Source organism: Anastrepha obliqua, chromosome 1, assembly GCF_027943255.1.
Source record: "Anastrepha obliqua isolate idAnaObli1 chromosome 1, idAnaObli1_1.0, whole genome shotgun sequence".
NCBI lineage: Eukaryota > Metazoa > Arthropoda > Insecta > Diptera > Tephritidae > Anastrepha > Anastrepha obliqua.
The window spans coordinates 184,244,373-184,266,346 of NC_072892.1; the positions used below are offsets into that span (position 1 = coordinate 184,244,373).

Consider the following 21,974-nt stretch of genomic DNA (forward strand, 5'->3'; position numbering starts at 1 on the left):
ATTTTGTGGCCAGCCAAGAAACACAATCAGAGAAACAATGTGAATTTTTTCAGCAATCAACCATCAAATATCCACGTGTTTTTCTAACTACAATGTTCACCGCCTATTCTAAGAATAACGGTGCTCATAATTCACAGTGCACGTCTTCCAAAAATATGCACAGTGATTTTATTTTTCTTAGCACATCGTTTCTAATTATAAGGCCACCACTGTATATATATTTATAAGAGCGTACAATGGCGTATGCCGATGATATTGACATCATCGCCCTTAACAACCGCGCTGTTAGTTCTGCCTTATCCAAACTGGATAAAGAGGCAAAGCGAATGGGTCTGGTGGTGAACGAGGACAAAACGAAGTACCTCCTGTCTTCTAACAAACAGTCGGCGCACTCGAGTATCGGCACCCACGTCCTTGTTAACAGTTATAATTTCGAGGTTGTAAAAGACTTCGTTTATTTAGGAACCAGCATTAAGCATTAGCGATAACAACGTGAGCCTTGAAACACTACGGAGAATCTCTAGTGCCAGCAAATGCTCCTTTGGACTACATAGGCAATCGAGTAGCAAAATCCTCTCCCGTCGAACAAAAGTAACACCTTTTAAGGCTCTCTTCATGCCCGTCCTAACGTATGACGCAGAAGCTTGGACAATGACAACATCCGATGAAGCGACACTTGGAGTGTTTGAGAGAAAGATTCTGCGGAAGATTTTTGGACCTTTGCACGTTGGCAACGGCGAATATCGTAGGTGATGGAACGATGAGCTGTATGAGCTTTTCGACGACATAGACATAGCGCAGCGAATAAAGACCCAGCGGCTACGTTGGCTGGGTCATGTCGTCCGAATAGATACAAACGCTCCGGCTTTGAAAGTATTCGATGCGGTACCAGCTGGTGGTAGCAAAGGAAGAGGAAGGCCTGCTCTGCGTTGGAAATATCAGGTGGAGAGACACTTGGCTTCACTTGGTATGTCCAATTGGGGCCGGTTAGCACGAGAAAGAAACGACTGGCGCGCTTTGTTAAACTCGGCCAAAATCGCGTAAGCGGTTATCGCGCCAATTAAGAAGAAGAACATTTTAGAAAGACCAATTCAAGAAACTCTCTATTAAACTCAAATTTGGACTTTCAGATTATAGCAGTGCTAATTACGACCCAAGAATCGTTTCCACGATAGTCGGTTCTGCGTTACCGAAACGACCCGGATTTATATCCGGCCAAGGTCGTAGAAGGTCCATTAAGAGAAACATACGAGTCCTAGAAACAAGCTCCTTAAAGTAATATAATAAATAAAGAATATACGGCAATGGCTTTAAAGGACGTCTGCCGGCCGAGATATTTTTAGCGCTTCCTTTAAATTCATATAGCATTAATTATCTGTACTTTAAAGCACCAATTATGTAGGAAACTAGCTTTTTCCAAGACTCATTATTTTTTCCATTCAACACATTCACTATATCATAATGTGTCAAAGTTGTTTTTTGGAAATTTGCACCAAGGAAGTGTGATAATTAGGCATCTTCCAATAAAATGTTCAATGTTTTCTTTTTCATTTAAATTGCACAATGTTAAATTATTAATTATTTTTCAAAGATTGTATCTTGTTTTAAATATTATGGATATTTTTACCTACCAATTTTATCATTGAAGTAAGTTTTTCCTATGTTGAAGTCTAAATGTTTATATGTGTATTCTTTCTGCACTTGTTTGGGACCGTTCCCTCATTCTATCTTGAAATTTATTATTCCTCATCATTATAAGCGTTTCTTGTTTTCCTTCTTTAACATTTGGGGATAAATTTCGATTCTATTAAAGCAACGACCCCAAACACAAATCAAATATGCGGGCGTTCCCACGGCAAGGACTGTCACTTCAGCAGCATTCCCCGTGAATATATGGGGGCTTATGTGGAACTGGCCCCATATCGGTTGGTAAAAGTATTCATAAAAATTGTAAAATGTTTAAGTTTACCTATAAACACGAAATCAGCTGTGAAGTCGTTTTGGCGTTTTTCTTATTTTTGTTGTGACAATTGTTCTCAAATTAAAGTTGTTTCGAATTTATTTGTTGGTGGGCATAATTCAAATACAGTCATACAGTCTGTCTAATAGAAGAATGACCGGCAAAATTCAATTAGCTAAATTAAAAAAAAATTAAATACTGCCGAATAGGCGTACCCTTTTCGCAGGACGCGTTGTGCGATTTATTACTTTTGGTTGAAATTTAGAACGCTTACGTTGTTTTTACAAAATGAGTTCCGCGTATGAAAAACTATTTGGAGCAGTGTTCCTTGGTGCACATTCTAAAGGTCCAAAAATGTCACGTGCATCTACAGAAAAATATTTTAAGAAGTCGAAAACGTTCATAAATAAATGGGTGCAACGGTAAGACTTTTCCGAACGAGGCCATGAAAATAACCTCTCCAAAGAAAGATCAGAAGATCTTTGATTTGTTTGTGACAAAGCTGAACTTATCGAAGTATCTTTGAATTTACATTTCAATTTTTTTGGAAATATAAGTTATGTAAAAAACGTCGCACATATTCTTTGAAATAAATAAATACACGAACCCACTGCGAGCTACTGTATATGTCGGTGTATATGTGAGGCTATATTAGCGTCTATATACCCGGAAACCGAGCACCGAAAGCTGCAAAATTTCCAATTTTTGCTTAAAAAATACCCAGGTAATGTTTCTTCCGATGTAGACTCACTGACTAATGATATAAAACCATTGACTTTTCGGCAGCGCTTCTACTTAACTGCGAATGCTGCGGAAATGCAAAGTCGCCAAAAAAATCAGCAAGAAAGTAATTATCAAACAATGCTGCAGACGTGCAAATGAAAACAATTTGATTTTTGATAGGAGATATGAAATTCATACGAAACGTCCCAATCTCTCTCAATAGTGGATATTTCTATATGCAATTATTTCTACTACATATTGCTTTTTCTATGAGATTACAAAGTTTTTATGATCATTCAAACAGTTTTCATATTGTAAAATGTAGCGGCAGTTGTAGCAGCAGTAGTAGAATTAAGTAGGAATGTGCTTTATTATTATTATTACATAATCATATAAAAACGCACCCCTTCTGATCATTTGCTGGTGTGAATTGCAGGAACGCAAGCAACAGTGGTCAAAAAATTGATTCTCTTATTATTGAATTTTTTTTTTAAGTTGTGAGCAACTTTTTTTCAATGTATCTTAATAAGTCGAATTTACGAAATAAAATATCAGCAAAATGATATAAAGCCAAATAAAGATAGTATAATTACTAACATTGAGAAGGAAAAAAACTATCTACGAAAATCACTAAAAACAAAACGAGTTTATTTTTTACTTAAGATAATTTGTAATTTGGCGACAGTGACTACCATTCGAGGAGTACGTACATATGTAGGTTCGAATTTCTGTGCACGAAACACCAAAATGAGGAAAAGTGTTTTCTAATAGCGGTCGCCCCTCGGCAGGCAACGGCAAACTTCCAAGTGTATTTCTGCCACCAAAAAATTCGGATTGGGTTTAAACTATAGGTTCCTCTAACAAGACGCACGCCACAAATTGGAGGAGGAGCTCGACCAAACACCCAAAACGTGTGTATGCGCCAATTATATATATATGCATATATATATTATTATTATTATTATTTATTAAAACATACATAGTATGTGTAGAATACAATGCTTAATGTCTAAAAGATAGAGTACAAGTAGCTTAGGCCCTCGACTCTCTAATTTAATGTTAAGTGGTAGATACATATGAAGTACGTGAAATATATAGATATTAAAACTAAAATTATGCACCACTAATATTTAATTAATCATTAAATTGCTTTCTTGGATGAAATTATATATACTTAAAATGTTTCGCGATGTTAGATTTTAGAGTACACGCTGGGTTCGCAGAGCCAAAGTGTTTTAGCCTTAATCTCTACAAAAATAAACTTTCGTTGAGTAAATGCTCTGCTAATGCTAATCTGGAGCAAAAAGGACAGGAAGCAGGAGAACCTCCAGTGAGTAAATGCTGATGCGTTAGGTTGGTGAGGCCAATCCTCTGGCGGGTAAAAATTGTTGATCGGTGACGGGTGGTATTACTACAGTAAACTACCTTACTACGATCTGGGTTGATACTTTTATACTTGTGAATGAAACTGTTTCACTCTATGTCCCAGTTTGCTCGACAAATTGCTGTTACAACAGTGGTTTTCATCTTCTTAAGATATGCGTTAACTTAACCGGATCGAAGTCCTTTGCGGACATGAAACACCAAATTCCCGAAAAACATTTTTTAATGACGGTTGATGCCGTTTGTCAGCCCACTTTGCTTGAAATCATCATTAAAAGAGTGACCATGATACGTACTTCCGGTACTACCTTGCTTTTTCCTAAAATCCTTTAAATACATCATACATATGTATTGGCAGACGATTTCAATGATGATCTAGAGTTATTCACATTAGCCTTTTGACGAATATATCTAAGCTAACAAATTAACAAAACAAAGCCAATAATTTAGGAAATATAAATTAAAGATAAATATTACATATGTACATATGTATGTATATATGTAGATTCCATCAATTAATTTTATAGCCACCCGAAGTTCTGATTATAACCGCCTTCTACAACTAAAACAGTTTATAACGAAGCTGGTAAAGAGATAACTACAGAAATCCGCTAATTGTGAGTTTCTGTATCTGAACGCAATTTTAGGCAAAAGCTACAAACAAAAATAAAAAGCGGTTGTGCTCACCAACTCTAAGAAACTTTCAAAGGCATTCAAGGTCGAATGTATATACAAGTGTATATATAACAATACGAAATGAAAGTGATTGAAGTTTGAATATGGTGGAGTATTGTATTATAAGTCCCGATTTTTTTTTGTTAATTATTTCCTCTAAACGTTGGCCGTTACGTGGGATACAATCGCGGAATCTGGCCTTCGTACTCCGTGCCACTCGCTGGAGAATTGTAACGACAAATTCAATAATTTCATTCATTCTCGATAGTAGGGGGAAACCTTAAAATTTAAAACCTAATTTTACCACGACATGTATGTATGTATGTATATGCATATCATTTACCAACTCAATCGCTTTTTTGTCTGCAGAATCAGTAGTGACACACGTGACCGCACAAATGTATGTATGTATGAGCAAACATATTTGTTAACGTGATTGTTAAAAAATAGTGATCGATATTGAAATTATGTATTATATAAAAATGCATCCTTAAATATTATAAATAACCAAATTTGAACTTAAACGAAAAACATAATAAAACTTAACTCAATGTTTTATACACGATTTCCTTCAAACGGAAATATTTATTAAAAGAAATGGAATATTTGGTCAAGAGTGCGCAGATATCACTATGGAAAAATTTAAAGGCTATTTTAATTAAAATGTTGAAGGCTGATATGCGAAAACGTTACGAGATACAAAATTCGTTATTTGTTCAATGCCGCAAACACATGGAATACAAACAAACACGTTTAGTACATATTCACTTATACATATGTACATACATACGTATGAGGTGTGTCTATTAAATAACAGGACTGATGCTGTAATACATTTTATTTTGATTCCATTCCAATGATGCTCAAACATTTCTTATGAACTAAAACTATGAAGTTTATTACCTGCTCGACCTAAACAAGATCGGTTGTCATCAGCAGCAAAACGGTACGTATAAAATAATTTCTTATGAGTGAGCATCGTTGAGTTTAACAAAAACAAGACGAGTGTGCGAGTATAGGTTTTGGGCACTGCTCTATACAATCTCTACAGCACAGAGAGAAATCACACGGCACCAAGTCCGACGGATGGTATAACACTGGGATACCTTAGTATTTCGAGCTCAGCATCGCTTGGCCAGACTGCTATTCCTTGGCATCTAACGGTGCGGGAAGTTGGTTGGGGTGGGACAGGTCTTAAGGGAGCACCACCCGTTGCACAGATTTGCTCCTAACCGATGTAGAGTTTGGATGGTGCCCTCTTTGGCAGCCGAAGTATACTTCGGGTTTATGGTTGACCCAGTGACGATAGACCATACGTAGAACCGACTGGCATGAGACTAAGTGCCAATGGTGCGCTTATTAGAGAGGAAAACCGAATGGTTGTAGGTGACTTTAATCCGCAGCACGATCTCTGGCGTTCAAGCCTGGCAAACGACCGTATGGGGCAGCTTTTGGCAGAGCAGATAAGCCAATCGACAATCTGTACAGTGAACGACGAGGCCGCCACCAGGATAGTGAGTAATTGTAGCAGCCCGTCTGACCTAACAATTACTAGCGCTAGTCTGATCAATAGCATAACCTGGCGACCTATACTATCGACAATTATCGTCTCCATTGAAAGATCTGCCGATTTTGTTTCCGTGAATCATAGAACCGATCTTAACTTAAACAAAGCTATGATTGTTGCTGCGGATCAATTCATTCCAGGTGAAAGAATCCGGGACATACGCCCCAATTTCCCAGCTGAGAAGCAGTTTTTGCAAACGAGCGTAACCACCTACGTCAGGTCTATCCCGGACATCCCCGAATAAAGAATCTGAATTTGGAGATTCGGCAATTGGTCACCAAGCATAACCGAACCAAATGTGGGGAGCCAAGGACTGTCACTTCAGCAGCATTCCCCGTATATGTATGGGGAATGTTAATGCTGCTACAACAACAACAACAAAAGGAGCACTTGAGGACCTACAACTTTACCCCTCGTGGGAGTAAGCTCAGGTCCACCGTAAAGTCCCTGACGAAACCGACGAAGCACAATGACAAAATGGCAATCACTTGTGTAGGTTGCATTTAGTCGAACCCGAGGAGTTGCGCCGGCAATTCTGTTTGCGTCCTCCGGTCGATATGCCCTAGCGTCGCGCCACCAGACGACTGCACATACTGCCGAAAAACATTTCGCAACTTACTTTATCTAGCGATGAGGTTCAGGTAGCAATCAATAGAGCACGAACAATAACAACAACAATAAGAACTATGCGCAAGTCTCAGTTTTAACCGGTAACTAGAATTAATAATAAAAGTATATACAGATGCGTTGATATGTCCTGGATTATGAGCTAAATGTTTAGTTAAACACTTATTATACATACATTGCCAAACGAAATATCCTTTAAATTAGTACGCGCCCTCGATTTTCTACTAGGTAATCAAATAATTAAAAAATACACAAAAATGTATCATTTGCAATGAAACTGTCCCAGAAAATCCTTCCGATGCGCTCTAATTTCGAGAATTGTGACGGTGTAACTAAGAAACGTTTATTATTTGTAAAAATTAAAGTCTCTAGTTGTCTGCTTTCATTTATGGAACAACATCAACATCAAGACGCAGCGTATTACAAATAGGAGGAGGACCTCGACCAAACACCTAACAGAAGTGTACGCGCCAATTATTTAAATTATTTATTTTAGTTGTCTGCTATAGCGAGAATTCCAGTTCTGAATTTGTCAAAACAGTTCATAGCGTTTAAAATGAAAACGAGTTATTAACGTAAATATGTACAATATATAACGAATATATGCAATGGAACTTAAACCGCTATATAACAGCTAGAAATCGATTATATCTAAACATAAATATAAGTCACTAATCATAATTCCTTAAATTATTCTAAATCACTCACATGCCGTATCTCAACTCACATGTGATCATATGAATTTACTTTAAACCTATTTACTTTGTTTCAAACATCTGTACCATGCTTTCTTTTAGACATTAATAAATAATATGACTACTAGTTCCTTGAAAATAAACTGCTCAATAATATTACCCGAAACAACAAAAAGAGAAACAAAGATTTAATGCAGAAAAAGTAGTGAATAAAGTTTAACTGGTCAAAAATATTGTGTGCCGATTATGTGGTAATATGGAGCTCGAAGAAGACATTGTTACCAAATTGTTATGTGGGCTACAGCTACAGGTACAGCATCAAAAAAGGAATATTTGCGACATCCAGCACAATTACCTTTAACTTTCTTTTTTACAACAGACGTAATGTCATCTGGGTGACAAGGTCACTGCATTGAGCTCTTGCTTTTAAATAGAAGTTCTACTTACCTTCGCTTTTCTTTCGGTTTGCCAGTGGCGGTTAAATTTACATTCGAGGCTGACGAGGCGACAGCTGATTTTGTTGCAGTAGACGCAATGATGCTTGTTCCGATGGCAACCATTTTGTTGAGAACTTCTTCTAAATTTCTTTGACTTAAGATATATATAAACACTTTTTAAGTTTTTTACTAAGCTCGTAGCTTTTTAAATGTTCCGATAATGTAGGCGGAAGCAGAATTCAATTGTTTACTCGTAATGCCTGCCAGTTTTCTTAAATCATCTTTTAAAGTTAATTCTTTTCTTTTGAGGCATAATTCACGTCACTTTTAAAACTTGTTCTACCACTGATATAATAAAAGATTTATTCCTTTGGAGCACTTCAACCCACTTTCGTTAATCAAAACACAAGTGACCTTTTATTTTTCTTCTATTTTTCTAAACTAGCTGAGGACTATTACCCGATGGATTTGTTGATCGTTTGGATTTGATGCCCACTGGTTCTGGAGCAAAACGTAACAGAAAAAAATATTAATTCCACACTCACGACACTGGTGGCTGTTGGCAATTAAACTTTCTTTTTACTTTCGTCGCACTATAACTCTAGAATTACCTGCCGCGCACTCCTCAATGTCTAATAGGAGGTATGATAGTGGAATTTTATGACGGGAGTCCAAAACCAATAAATTTTCTCATATATTAACCACGTACTATATTTTTGTGTACTACTTTTGTTCCAAATACGAAATTTTCCACTGCTGACTTGTCTATCATTGGCAATTGCAAGGCTGAACTTTGAGCTTATACACCAAAAATATGATCCAATCGTCGTTTTCCTCCTGCAAATTATATTTCATATGGCTTAAAAGCATTTTAGTAACCACTTGAATTAAAACAATTCATTTTCATCTCGCAATTTTAAACTTATTTCATTTACACAATGACGGATTTTGGAACAAAAAAGAATCAAAATAATCGACGACTTTGATGGCTGAACGAACTGGCACGACCACGACGAAAAATTAACGAAAAAAGCGAATCGAAAAAACCAGAGTTGCACAGAAAATTAAAGAGTTTCAATAATTTGCTGGCGCTTGTGTTATGTCGAAATATATGTGTATGATCTGTTGAATAATTAATAATCTCAGATTAATTATAAGGAACAAAAGCCGAATAGCTCCCGTGCAGTTTTCGAAAACCCAAAAATGGTACTTCTAAAATTACCCTGATTTGATCAATGTAAAAATTATATGTCAAAGACGAAAATTCTGATTTTGGAACAACCTCAATAACTCACAAAATTATTAGCCGATTGGAAAGTTAATACAACACATATATATATGGAAATAAATTGTCTTTCTGTTTATATATAGACATATATTTTAGAAATACCTTTGGTTTAAATTTATTAGGATATAATTCATAAAAGAATAAAAAAAAAAAAACTTTTGTTTGTTTTGCAAATGTGCACTGTCAGAAAATTTTATTTTTGTAGGAAAGAAGGAAATTGTATCTGTAATTTGAATAATCTATGCTTATATGTACATATGTGGGTCCCTCCATTTGTGGAACAACATCAAGACGCACACCACAAATAGGATGAGGAGCTCGGCCAAACACCCAGAAAGGGCGTAGGCGCCAATTGTACTCGTATATAATATATATTTTATATTTGTAGTAGTATATAGTAGTATATATATTTTATATATGTAGGTTCATAGTAGATTCTTAAAATTTTTTATACTTTCTTGTTTACGGGAGTTATTAAATTTTGAATACACATACAATCTATAGCAAACGTGAAAGAGCTCCTCACCTTTTATATTTTTGACAACGTGGATCAACCCTACATTCAAGGCCGAAAAGTTTCGTTCAATCCATCAAAATATTTTCGTGCTATCTTCTTTTTTTATATTTGTATGAGTGAATACACAAATACGTATTGGATCTGTTCAGTGTAAACAGCTATTGAAAAGCCAATGAAGCAATTGCGAAAAAATATATAAGCCCGACCCTAAATTGTGTAGTGCACGATTTACAATTTTGATGATGATTTATAATTTTTGAGCGCGACACTTTCGGTTTCGATTTTATTTATAAACAGAATCAAAAAAGATGTGTCCCACATTTTTCGATTAATTCAAATTATCAGAGTTCGAAATATGGTTACAATGGGAATTTCTACAAGTTAAGCAACGTTTGCAAAATTTGTTTACATATTTCCCTGACAGCTGATTTTGTCCACTAGTGACAGCGGCAAAATTAAGAATGAATCTATTATCCACGATCTGTAATCTCATACATTGCAATATGTTTTAGCTTTGACTTCACACTTTCATTCAACGAAGTACTTTAACGAATTCTGTTTATACCTTTTGTTAGCCATATTACTATGCCAATTGATATTAGAGCTCGAATTTGCTATAATGTAACATGGGCAATTTTATGCAAACTATAATGACATATTTAAAGAATATTAGTGGAGATGTTAGGGAGTGGTTCAGGAATAACATTTATAACTTCTAATTGTTCCGGAAATAATAGTTTAGTAATTATTTGCCTTCACAGTGCCCTCGGGAACTTCACTATAGTTTGGCCCATTATAATATACATTTTTCTACACTTCACTTAAATTCACTAAATATAGGAGTTCTATACAAAAATTCTGTGGATGGCGTAGCCAGAATTGGATTGATGAGGGTTATTTTTTTTGATGTACGACCGAAGACCCACGCGCGGGTGAGAAAGTTGCAAGCAAAAATTGTAGAAATTTGCAAAAACCCTTCTAGTCGACGCTCCTGTAAAACTCAATTTTATATGTTTATATTTTCGAAAATGGTTCTCAATTCTAAACTGAAGCAAAAACCACTGCAGATTTACAAACAATTTTCCACTGAACGTCTCTGCATGCGAACATCGTTATTTCAGGTGTCTGGCAACACCAACTTTTCGCTAAATTACGGAACTTTAACAATAAATTACTTAAGTTGATCGTGAACCTAGTTGTGTTTACCACGTCTCGGGAAAGTTTTTCATTTGCAACATGCCAAAAGGACAGGGCCATCCCAGTAGATCCAAAAAACGGAGATTCTGCGGAAATCGGTACAAGGCAGAAACGGATACGTCTTTCACCAGCATATGGACTTCGAAGATCCAGCGAGGTTACTCCAGCGTTGTTTCTGTGTCGAAGGAGCATGGTTACAGTTTTATGAATTTTTATTCTGTATTCACCATGCTCAGTACTTAAGTGATTTGTCGAAAGTGCCATGGTGACATAGAGTTCGACAAAACGGAGATTATTAATTCTTGTCCATTAATCGGCCGGGCATATGAAATAAATTGCCGACTAGTATTTTCCCTGCCGATGTTGGGTGTGGGTTTTGAAGATCTGATATTAATTTGTGGACTCATGGATTTGAGTTCCCTAATCAGTCATAATTTATACTATGGCTGTCTTAACATTTACACAGCTACACAGGCAATATATGAAAAATTATTGAATCATGCGGTTGAGCAGGAGATGGAATTTAACGAAAATGACGATCCGGCACATCTCACAGTATCAGGCGATGGCACATGGAAGAAAAGAGTATTTAGCTCGCTATTGGTGTTTCAACTCTCATTGGAAAATTTTCAGAGAAAGTTGTTGACACCTTAGTGAAATCGAGTTTATGCCAAGCCTGCAATATCTGGAGAAAAAAAATTAATAGCTGTGAATTTGAAAATGGGTACGAAGAACGCGAATCAAAGTGCAAAAAAAATCACAATGAAAGTTCCGGAAAAATGGAAGCTGACGCCATCCTTAAAATGTTTCAACGATCTGAGTAGAAACATCATGTATGTACAATATTCAACGTAAATCGGTGATGGTGACAGCAAAACTTTCAAAGCTATTGTGGAAGCCAAACCTTACGGAGATATTGCCGTTGTGAAGAAAGAGTGTATAGGGCACGTGAAGAAAAGGATGGGTCGTCGATTGCAGGACGTCAAAAAGAAGGTCAAAGGGATTGGAGGACATTGCGCCGGAAAGTTAACTGGAAAAGTCATTAATGACTTAACGACCTATTACGGATTAGCCATTCGAAGAAATCCTGATTCACCGGAAAATATGAAAAATGAAATATGGGCTACATATTATCATAAAAGTTCAACCGATGAGACACTTCAACATCATCTTTGTCCAACTGGCCCCGACAGCTGGTGTAAATGGCGTAAAGCAGAAGCTCTGGGTGTTTTAGAATCTTACACCCATGAGAAACCACCTCTTGCAGAAGATGTATTAACTGCTATAAAGCCTATCTATGAGGACTTAACAAATAAAGATCTCTTGGAACTATTCTCGGGGGCCAACACGCAGAATAACAATGAGAGTTTCAATGCTCTCATATGGTATTTCGCGGTCGATATAGCTACTTATCTAGCAGTATGTATTTTTAATGAGAGTTTCGAGGCTATACTTGACATCATACAGACGATGGGAATAGTCATTGGATCCGATACAGATACATATATGGGTCAACGAGGCGCCGAGCGCATCGCCCGTTCTGAACTCCTCACTTCTCAGTCAGCAAAGAAACCAGATTGTCTAAGCAACAGGCAAATTCAGAAATGCAGGAGTTTTTTGAGAAGGATGAAGGCATCTTGTACGGTGCCGGCATAGTAGACTGAAGGTTAATTTGAAAATTCCACTTTTAGTACTCAAGAATGGTACTTTCAACTTTAAACGCGTTTCCTGAAAACTTACGTTTTTAAAAATCTCAGCCACGATAAATCAAAATGTAATTTACCGAATTGGGCGTGTAAAGTCCCATTTTGCTCGTAATTAATGCCCCTATAATGTGAACTAGAATTATTACAATCGAATAATATTTTCGATTTTTTATGGCCCACCAAGTCAAAACAAAATAGTAAAATCGCGATTTTCATGTTTAAGAGGCTGCCATTTCATTGTATGTAATTATTTTTCAAAGATTCTAATTCATAAGATGACGACAACCTTCCTGAATAAAACGATTTTTTTTTTTATTTCAGATGAATACCACGGCCGTTATCATGGTTGAGGTGCGGCGACAACCCTTTTTTTTGTGGAGCCATTTTTAAATATTTTAATTTTATTTTTTATACAGTTATAAATAAATATCAAACAATCTAATGTAAAAAGAAAAAATAGTTCAAGTTCATGGGAATACCCCCTTAAAAACTATAAGCCTCCAGATGGTGCGGTTTTCAGTTTTAAGATGGGGATACACCCCTCTATCAACCCCTTACAACCTTTTTTTAAAGCATGTTACATTATATTAAATTTTTTGTGATATTAGTTCATAAATTCGATATTCTTCAAAAAGAGTTCTTTGGTCCATATTTAATGAACATTATGTGCTTAAGACAAACGATTGAAATACATATAATAGCTTCTCAAACGAATCTATAAATGAATGCGCGTTGACGACTTCAAAGTTTTCAATTTACAAAATCTCACTAATATAAGCTCAAAATAAGATCTTGATTGTTCAAATTATTGATTGCAGAATACTTATCTAACCATTTTGTTTTTCATTTCGCAACAAGGTTTTCGAATTGGTAACTGGTAGCACTTGGGGAAGGAAGCACAAGGAAACGTTGCTGGCGACGTTTAAGGGGGGAAGCTGGTCTAGAATTTTGAAAAAATCGAAAAAATTTTTTTTGTCTTAAAAGGTGCTTTAGGGTCTTAGAAATAATATACCAAATGAGGGATGCCAGCAAAAATGTCTAAATGCCCAAATTTTTCATTCGACGGCAGTGCCTCGCAGGTATGCCCCGAACGTCTTTCACCAGCGTATGAGCTTCGAAGATCCAGCGTTGTTTCTGTGTCGAAGGAGCATGGATACAGTTTTATGAATTTTTATTCTGTATTCACCATGCTCAGTACTTAAGTGATTTGTCGAAAGTGCCATGGTGACATAAAGTTCGACAAAACGGAGATTATTAATTCTTGTCCATTAATCGGCCGGGCATATGAAATAAATTGCCGACTAGTATTTTCCCTGCGGATGTTGGGTGTGGGTTTTGAAGGTCTGATATTAATTTGTGGACTCATGGATTTGAGTTCTTCAATCAGTCATAATTTATACTATGGCTGTCTTAACATTTACACAGGCAATGGCTGGAGTTTAGAACAGTGCCGATCTTGGAATTTCTGGCAAACTATAATGTTTTTTTTAATGAAACTTGGTGGAGATGTTAGTGAGGTGTTAAGTAACACTCTTTATAACTTTAAATTAATCGGGAAATAATAATTTTTTAATTATTTACATTCAAAATGCCCTTGGGAACATCAGTATAATTTGCCACATTACACTCTATATTTTTTAACATTTCACTATAAATCACCAAATATACACTCACACGCGTGTTTGTACCGATTTTTATGCTAATATTCTAATTATATCTATTAAAATTAAATGCAAATTCATTTCCCTATGCAATCACATTCCAATTTTAAGCGCGAACAAGAAGTTGGAATTACAACAGTATGGTGTTGCCGGATGCCTACAAATGAAAACAAAAATTAAGTACTTGAGTTTAGTGTTAATGATGGGAATGGGGGTTATTGTGCCTGCTTACTACATACACGCATATGACGTTTTAATTTTGGGTTCAATGGTTTTAATACGGAAAGGAGTTTTACGCAAAAATACTGTGCATTGCGTAGCCGGAGTTGGACTGATGAGGGTTATTTTTTTGAAGTGCGGCCGAAGGCCGCCCACGCGAAAAGGAGTTTAACGCAAAAATACTGTGGATTGCGTAGCCGGAGTTGGACTGATGAGGGTAATTTTTTTGAAGTGCGGCCGAAGGCCGCCCACGCGAAAAGGAGTTCTACGCAAAAATACTGTGGATTGCGTAGCCGGAGTTGGACTGATGAGGGTTATTTTTTTGAAGCGCGGCCGAAGGCCGCCCATGCGAAAAGGAGTTCTACGCAAAAATACTGTGGATTGCGTAGCCGGAGTTGGACTGATGAGGGTTATTTTTTTGAAGTGCGGCCGAAGGCCGCCCACGCGAAAAGGAGTTCTACGCAAAAATACTGTGGATTGCGTAGCCGGAGTTGGACTGATGAGGGTTATTTTTTTGAAGCGCGGCCGAAGGCCGCCCACGCGAAAAGGAGTTCTACGCAAAAATACTGTGGATTGCGTAGCCGGAGTTGGACTGATGAGGGTTATTTTTTTGAAGCGCGGCCGAAGGCCGCCCATGCGAAAAGGAGTTCTACGCAAAAATACTGTGGATTGCGTAGCCGGAGTTGGACTGATGAGGGTTATTTTTATGAAGCGCGGCCGAAGGCCGCCTACGCGATAAAGAGTTCCACGCAAAAATACTGTGTTAATTAATTTAATTTAATTTTAATTACCTTATTATTTTTTGTGATACGCTTAATATCATTGTTTTTAAGTTTAAATGAGTTGTATGTTTTTATTTTCAAATTCATTTCTCAAGTTTAAATTACAGCAAAAAATACTGCAGTTTTACAATGAACCTTCCACTGAACATCCCTGCGTGCGAACTTCGTTTTCATTTCAGGTGTATGGCAACACCAACTTTTCGCTAAATTATAGAACTTTAACATTAAATTACTTAAAAACTATAAGCCTCCGGCAGGTTCTGTTTTCAGTTTTAAGATGGGGATACACCCCTCTATCACCCCCTTTTTACCGTTTTTTCCAAAGCGATCGGCACTATACTAAATTCTAGCCCATCTCACAATATCAGGCGATGGCACATGGAAGAAAAGAGTATTTAGCTCGCTATTGGTGTTTCAACTCTCATTGGAAAATTTTCAGAGAAAGTTGTTGACACCTTAGTGAAATCGAGTTTCTGCCAAGCCTGCAATATCTGGAGAAAAAAAATTAATAGCTGTGAATTTGAAAATGGGTACGAAGAACGCGAATCAGAGTGCACAAAAAATCACAATGAAAGTTCCGGAAAAATGGAAGCTGACGCCATCCTTAAAATATTTCAACGATCTGAGTAGAAACATCATGTATGTACAATATTCAACGTAAATCGGTCATGGTGACAACAAAACTTTCAAAGCTATTGTGGAAGCCAAACCTTACGGAGATATTGCCGTTGTGAAGAAAGAGTGTATAGGGCACGTGAAGAAAAGGATGGGTCGTCGATTGCAGGACGTCAAAAAGAAGGTCAAAGGGATTGGAGGACATTGCGCCGGAAAGTTAACTGGAAAAGTCATTAATGACTTAACGACCTATTACGGATTTGCCATTCGAAGAAATCCTAATTCACCGGAAAATATGAAAAATGAAATATGGGCTACATATTATCATAAAAGTTCAACCGATGAGACACTTCAACATCATCTTTGTCCAACTGGCCCCGACAGCTGTTGTAAATGGCGTAAAGCAGAAGCTCTGGGTGTTTTAGATTCTTACACCCATGAGAAACCACCTCTTGCAGAAGATGTATTAACTGCTATAAAGCCTATCTATGAGGACTTAACAAATAAAGATCTCTTGGAACTATTTTCGGGGGCCAACACGCAGAATAACAATGAGAGTTTCAATGCTCTCATATGGTATTTCTCGGTTGTTGTTGTTGTTAACAGCATAGGTCGGGGGCCAACACGCAGAATAACAATGAGAGTTTCAATGCTCTCATATGGTATTTCTCGGTCAATATAGCTACTTATCTAGCAGTATGTATTTTTAATGAGAGTTTCGAGGCTATACTTGACATCATACAGACGATGGGAATAGTCATTGGATACAGATACATATATGTGTCAACGAGACGCCGAGCGCATCGCCCGTTCTGAACTCCTCACTTCTCAGTCAGCAAAGAAACCAGATTGTCTAAGCAACAGCCAAATTCAGAAATGAAGGAGTTTTTTGAGAAGGATGAAGGCATCTTGTACGGTGCCGGCATAGTAGACTGAAGGTTAATTTGAAAATTCCACTTTTAGTACTCAGAGAATGGTACCTTCAACTTTAAACGCGTTTCCTGAAAACTTACGTTTTTAAAAATCTCAGCCACGATAAATCAAAATGTAATTTACCGAATTGGGCGTGAAAAGTCCCATTTTGTTCGTAATTAATGCCCCTATAATGTGAACTAGAATTATTACAATCGAATAATATTTTCGATTTTTTATGGCCCACCAAGTCAAAACAAAATCGTAAAATCGCGATTTTCATGTTTAAGAGGCTGCCATTTCATTGTATGTAATTATTTTTCAAAGATTCTAATTCATATGATGACGACAACCTTCCTGAATAAAACGATTTTTTTTTATTTCAGATGAATACCACGGCCGTTATCATGGTTGAGGTGCGACGACAACCTTTTTTTTTTCTGGAGCCATTTTTGAATATTTTAATTTTTTTTTATACAGTTATAAATAAATATCAAACAATCTAATGTAAAAAGAAAAAATAGTTCAAGTTCATGGGAATAGCCCCTTAAAAACTATAAGCCTCCGGATGGTGCGGTTTTCAGTTTTAAGATGGGGATACACCCCTCTATCAACCCCTTACAACCTTTTTTTAAAGCATGTTACATTATATTAAATTTTTTCTGATATTAGTTCATAAATTCAATATTCTTCAAAAAGAGTTCTTTGGTCCATATTTAATGAACATGATGTGCTTAAGGCAAACGATTGAAATACATATAATAGGTTCTCAAACGAATCTATAAATGAATGCGCGTTGACGACTTCAAAGTTTTCAATTTACAAAATCTCACTAATATAAGCTCAAAATAAGAACTTGATTGTTCAAATTATTCATTGCAGAATACTTATCTAACCATTTTGTTTTTCATTTCGCAATAAGGTTTTCGAATTGGTAGCTGGTAGCACTTGGGGTAAATACGAGGAAACGTTGCTGGCGACGTTTAACTCAATCGGTCAGCTGCTTCTAAATTGCGATCGCCCATCTTGTCGCCTGTAACTCCATCCTTACAAAAATATTGCAATAAAAACGACTACAGGATGTCTCCTGGTGTCCCCCATGCAACAACTGCATAGTGAGGCATCCATGCTACCAATTAGGGACCATAATATTATGCTCAGCAAGTTCCTGCAGGCACTTCCTAGGGCTGAGCCATCTTCCAAGTACGTTAGGAAACATATGCATGGCTTGAAAAACTAAACTCGCCCACCATTGGACCTGTTTATATACAAAGAGGCTTTAAAAGACATGCATCGACTCTTTGGACTCCAGCTCCCACAATGTTGATACTTTGGCACAATTACGTTCCGGATGCTCTAGCAGTTTAAATTCCTACCTGCTTAGAATCGACCCTGTCATGTTCAACATATGTCCAGCATATGAAGATACTCCACACGACACTAAGTACCTATTCCCGTGCTCCTTTAAGTAACGACGACTCTTACGACGACTTGGTTGAACTGCTACATCACCAACTACAGATTTGGTGTAATAGAACGAATGTTTTGTCGATGTAATTCTATCTTTATGAGACACGTAAATCATTTACCCATAACTTTTCAGGTGCATGAACAACAGAAAAACTTATATTTTTGATTTTATTTTCAACAACACCTAACTTTCATTTAAATCAATTAAAATAAATAACTGCTTTAAACAAGAATCTGTATGGTTACTCATCGCCATTGTCCCACCTTTTTTATAATATATTTAAATCTGAAATTATATTTTGCCACTTTTCCATCCGCATTAAGTTTTTTCAAATTATTTTTCAATTTTCTTTCTTTGTTAAAGTGGTGTCCAAAGTTGCTCCTTCCAGAGGAGGTACAACGGCTGACGACTCTTTCTGTGCTTCATCTTCCAACTGTGCTATATTTAAACTAGTCTCATCATCCTCTTCATCATTTCCTGCTGATTTATTGTATACTGTAGGATATTGAGCAAAACAATCTTGCATTGTCCGAAAAGCTTCAAAGCAATCAGAGCCTTTCGGTTCTGCTTTGCTGTAATGGAAGCATGAGAATGCATCTCGAAATTCAACTCCACAGGGACCGGTTGCCATGCCGCCCAAACACGGACAGCTCCAATTAATTTCACCATCATTTGTTATAAGGCCTTGTGCAGGTTCTGGTGGTGGCAATTCAATAGTGCTTGGAATTGCATGATCTTCTTTTGTGACGAAGCAGACCTTATCTTTACCAAACGATTTGCAGTACGACATCTTAACTTAAATGAAAATGTATATGTATATTGGCAAAGTTAAAACTCTAGTTTCTTTTCGGAAGTTTCTTTCACAATAAAATGACAGGGAATGTCCTGAAAATGTCCAATCAAGGTAATGGCAGTACGGGTGCGTGAAAGAAATTCGTCTTGCACTCGAAGAATTCCACGTTTCCGGTTTTTGTCAAACTTTACCAATTCTAAATCAGTTTGTCCACCAATCTCACCGAAGAAACTTTGCAATGAATCTTCTATACTTCCCAGAAAGTAAGCAGGCGTCACAACGGCTTTATCTTCGTCGCGTAATTTCCTATTTTTTACGAGCGTGTAAATCACGAATAAAGAATGACCGTCAAGTAAATACCATATTAAACTTAATTAAATTGATGATGAAACCACTCACAATTCCACGTCCAGGTAGCAGTAGACTGTCATGCCTTTTCAATTTGCAGTAATGTGGTTCAACAATTCTTTCTTCAATTCAGCTGTTCGACTGTCAATGTTTTTATGCCAATTTTTAGGTTATCAGAGTGACACATTCTGATTCGGTGCGTTCAGTGTATGCGAAAAGTAATTCCATATTTTTAAAATTTTAATTTGTAGCATTTATTTCATCTTACATTCTTCAATAAATATACGGAAAATATTTATGTATATGGAAATACGTTTTTTATTTATTTTCAACTTGTTTATTTCATTTTCATAGCTTTGAAATTCAACTTTCAACAAGCTTTATGAAATGTACAGCTGCGGATTGGGCAGCACTGGAAAGGATGAGCGCAATTTTCAATTTACGTATATCAGCCTGTGAAGAGCATTTTACTACATTTGTTTTTAAGTGTTGATTGATATGAAAGATAAACTTTCTAACAAAGAAATATTTTAAAAGTATAATGTCTTATATGGGAAGGGAGCATACTGTGGCATCGGCCACTACAGTCAACAATTCCGTGGAACTAGAAGAGGAGTTCGGACCCCTATCCATAACTAAACTTGAAGTTTGTAAATAAATGAAATCGAAGTTTCCTTCACTTTATTGCCCGCATATTTAATAGGTAAATGGGATTTCAAGTAACGATATTAAACGATTGCAAGAAGCTGGATTTCATACAGTGGAGTCAGTAGCGTTTTCACCAAAGAAGCTTTTGTTGCAGATTCGTGGGTTTTCCGAGACAAAAGCCGATAAGATCCTAACAGAAGCTGTTAAACTTGTGCCAATGGGTTTCACAACTGCCACATCTGTTTATCAGAAGCGTTCAGAAATAGTGATGCTGACAACTGGTTCCAAAGAGCTTGATAAGCTACTGGGCGGGGGCATCGAGACTGGATCCATCACTGAAATGTTTGGAGAATTCCGTAGTGGCAAGACTCAGTTATGTCATACGTTAGCTGTGACGTGCCAATTGCCAATAAGTCAGAATGGTGGTGAAGGAAAATGTCTTTATATTGATACGGAGGGTACATTTCGACCGGAACGTTTGACAGCCATTGCCGAACGTTTCAAGCTTGTAAAGGAAGAAGTATAACTTTTTAAAATAATAATAATGAAATACTACTATTGTTAATATAATTTTAAGGTACTCGACAATGTGGCTTGCGCTCGCGCTTATAATACAGACCATCAAACACAATTGCTGACGCAAGCTGCTGCTATGATGGTGGAATCACGGTGACTTAAAAACGTTTCCTACAAATTTAAATGATAATCGAATTGCTCCTTCTTTAGGTATGCATTACTGGTAGTTGATAGTGCAACAGCTCTTTATCGCACAGATTATACAGGTCGCGGGGAGTTGTCAGCACGTCAAATGCACTTGGCACGTTTTTTGCGTCTATTGTTGCGTTTAGCTGATGAGGTAGTAATCTAGTAATGTACTCGTATACTTAATATGTAATTGCAATTATATGCTAATTTTTAGTTTGGCGTCGCTGTAATTATAACAAATCAGGTGGTCGCTCAAGTAGATAGTGGCCCAGCCATGTTCGCTGCCGATACAAAAAAACCAATTGGTGGTAATATAATAGCCCATGCTTCTACCACCAGACTCTACTTTCGTAAAGGACGTGGGGAAACCCGGATTTGCAAAATATACGATTCACCATGCCTACCGGAGAGCGAAGCGACATTTGCTATTTTACCTGACGGAATTGGAGACACAAAAGAGTAGTACATTTTCATTTATTAAATAAGTTAATTGTTTTTATTAAACATCCGCAACGACCCGGATTTACATATATCCGACCAAGGACTGTCACTTCAGCAACATTCCTCGTATATGCACGGGGAATGTTTATGCTGCTACACCAACAACAACAACACAAAAGAGTAGTGCATTTTCATTTATTAAATAAGTTATTTGTTTTTATTAAACTACCACATAGTAACCTTTTATATAAAACCTATTATGTATTATTTAACATTTTGAAAGTTTAATCGAAAGGGTTGAAATTCGGATTATGATTTGACTCCTCCGGGCATGTGACGCAAAAAAGTTAATTTCGTTTAGAGTTATGAATAGCTTTATTATAAATATGTACTGCTTATACATCTTCTAATAAAAAATGTTGAGGGTATTTCACAATAGTTAAATTCATACAAAATAATTCAATTCATTTTCTAAAAAATATCCAATTAATTCATAGAATACCATATATGTAATATAGGTAAAATAATTTGCATAGTTGTATTCCCGCTGTGCCAAAGATACTAGAAATACGACGGATATACTCAATGCTGACGTACTGCGGGC

At 36.7% G+C, this 21,974-nt stretch overlaps 5 protein-coding genes across 6 annotated transcripts in view; 2 read left to right on the forward strand and 3 right to left on the reverse strand.

The window, feature by feature from the left end:
• The window catches only part of LOC129243781 (protein similar), a 182,853-nt gene extending 173,795 nt beyond the window's left edge, over positions 1-9,058 (reverse strand). The window contains exon 1 of the mRNA XM_054881091.1: positions 8,078-9,058. Within this exon, the coding sequence (XP_054737066.1) occupies positions 8,078-8,190 (113 nt within the window). The 5' untranslated portion in view covers positions 8,191-9,058. The remainder of the gene's footprint in view (positions 1-8,077) is intronic.
• A 2,029-nt stretch (positions 9,059-11,087) lies between these two features.
• On the forward strand, positions 11,088-13,155 carry LOC129235626 (uncharacterized). Of its 2 annotated transcripts, none has more exons than XM_054869566.1 (2): positions 11,088-13,014; positions 13,097-13,155. In XM_054869566.1, exon 1 carries the CDS (start codon positions 12,030-12,032, stop codon positions 12,723-12,725), a length of 696 nt encoding a protein of 231 aa, XP_054725541.1. In that variant the 5' UTR covers positions 11,088-12,029; the 3' UTR covers positions 12,726-13,014; positions 13,097-13,155. The 2 variants fall into 2 exon arrangements, with proteins under 2 accessions (XP_054725541.1, XP_054725542.1); XM_054869567.1 differs by having other exon boundaries at positions 11,088-13,018; positions 13,097-13,148.
• A 5,405-nt stretch (positions 13,156-18,560) lies between these two features.
• LOC129243790 (mitochondrial intermembrane space import and assembly protein 40) lies at positions 18,561-19,225 on the reverse strand. Its single transcript, XM_054881106.1, has one exon. The coding sequence runs from the start codon at positions 19,223-19,225 to the stop codon at positions 18,776-18,778; it is 450 nt and encodes a 149-aa protein (XP_054737081.1). The 3' UTR covers positions 18,561-18,775.
• Positions 19,226-19,263: 38 nt separating this feature from the next.
• On the reverse strand, positions 19,264-19,738 carry LOC129243798 (uncharacterized). Its single transcript, XM_054881119.1, has 2 exons — positions 19,628-19,738; positions 19,264-19,534 (listed from the first exon to the last, which is right to left on the reverse strand). The coding sequence occupies exons 1-2, from the start codon at positions 19,657-19,659 to the stop codon at positions 19,264-19,266; spliced, it is 303 nt and encodes a 100-aa protein (XP_054737094.1). The 5' UTR covers positions 19,660-19,738.
• A 281-nt stretch (positions 19,739-20,019) lies between these two features.
• LOC129243814 (DNA repair protein RAD51 homolog 1) lies at positions 20,020-21,623 on the forward strand. Its single transcript, XM_054881143.1, has 5 exons — positions 20,020-20,222; positions 20,280-20,744; positions 20,802-20,893; positions 20,951-21,080; positions 21,144-21,623. The coding sequence occupies exons 1-5, from the start codon at positions 20,118-20,120 to the stop codon at positions 21,390-21,392; spliced, it is 1,041 nt and encodes a 346-aa protein (XP_054737118.1). The 5' UTR covers positions 20,020-20,117; the 3' UTR covers positions 21,393-21,623.
• Positions 21,624-21,974: the final 351 nt, after the last annotated feature.

Coding starts and splice junctions, on each gene's coding strand:
- LOC129235626 (XM_054869566.1), top strand. CDS start 12,030: ATGGGTCGTCGATTGCAGGACGTCAAAAAGAAGGTCAAAGGGATTGGA.
- LOC129243790 (XM_054881106.1), bottom strand. CDS start 19,225: ATGTCGTACTGCAAATCGTTTGGTAAAGATAAGGTCTGCTTCGTCACA.
- LOC129243798 (XM_054881119.1), bottom strand. CDS start 19,659: ATGACAGTCTACTGCTACCTGGACGTGGAATT. Junction 19,535..19,627: donor TGCTACCTGGACGTGGAATT/GTGAGTGGTTTC, acceptor CGTAAAAAATAG/GAAATTACGCGACGAAGATA.
- LOC129243814 (XM_054881143.1), top strand. CDS start 20,118: ATGTCTTATATGGGAAGGGAGCATACTGTGGCATCGGCCACTACAGTC. Junction 20,745..20,801: donor TCAAGCTTGTAAAGGAAGAA/GTATAACTTTTT, acceptor TATAATTTTAAG/GTACTCGACAATGTGGCTTG. Junction 21,081..21,143: donor TGTTGCGTTTAGCTGATGAG/GTAGTAATCTAG, acceptor GCTAATTTTTAG/TTTGGCGTCGCTGTAATTAT.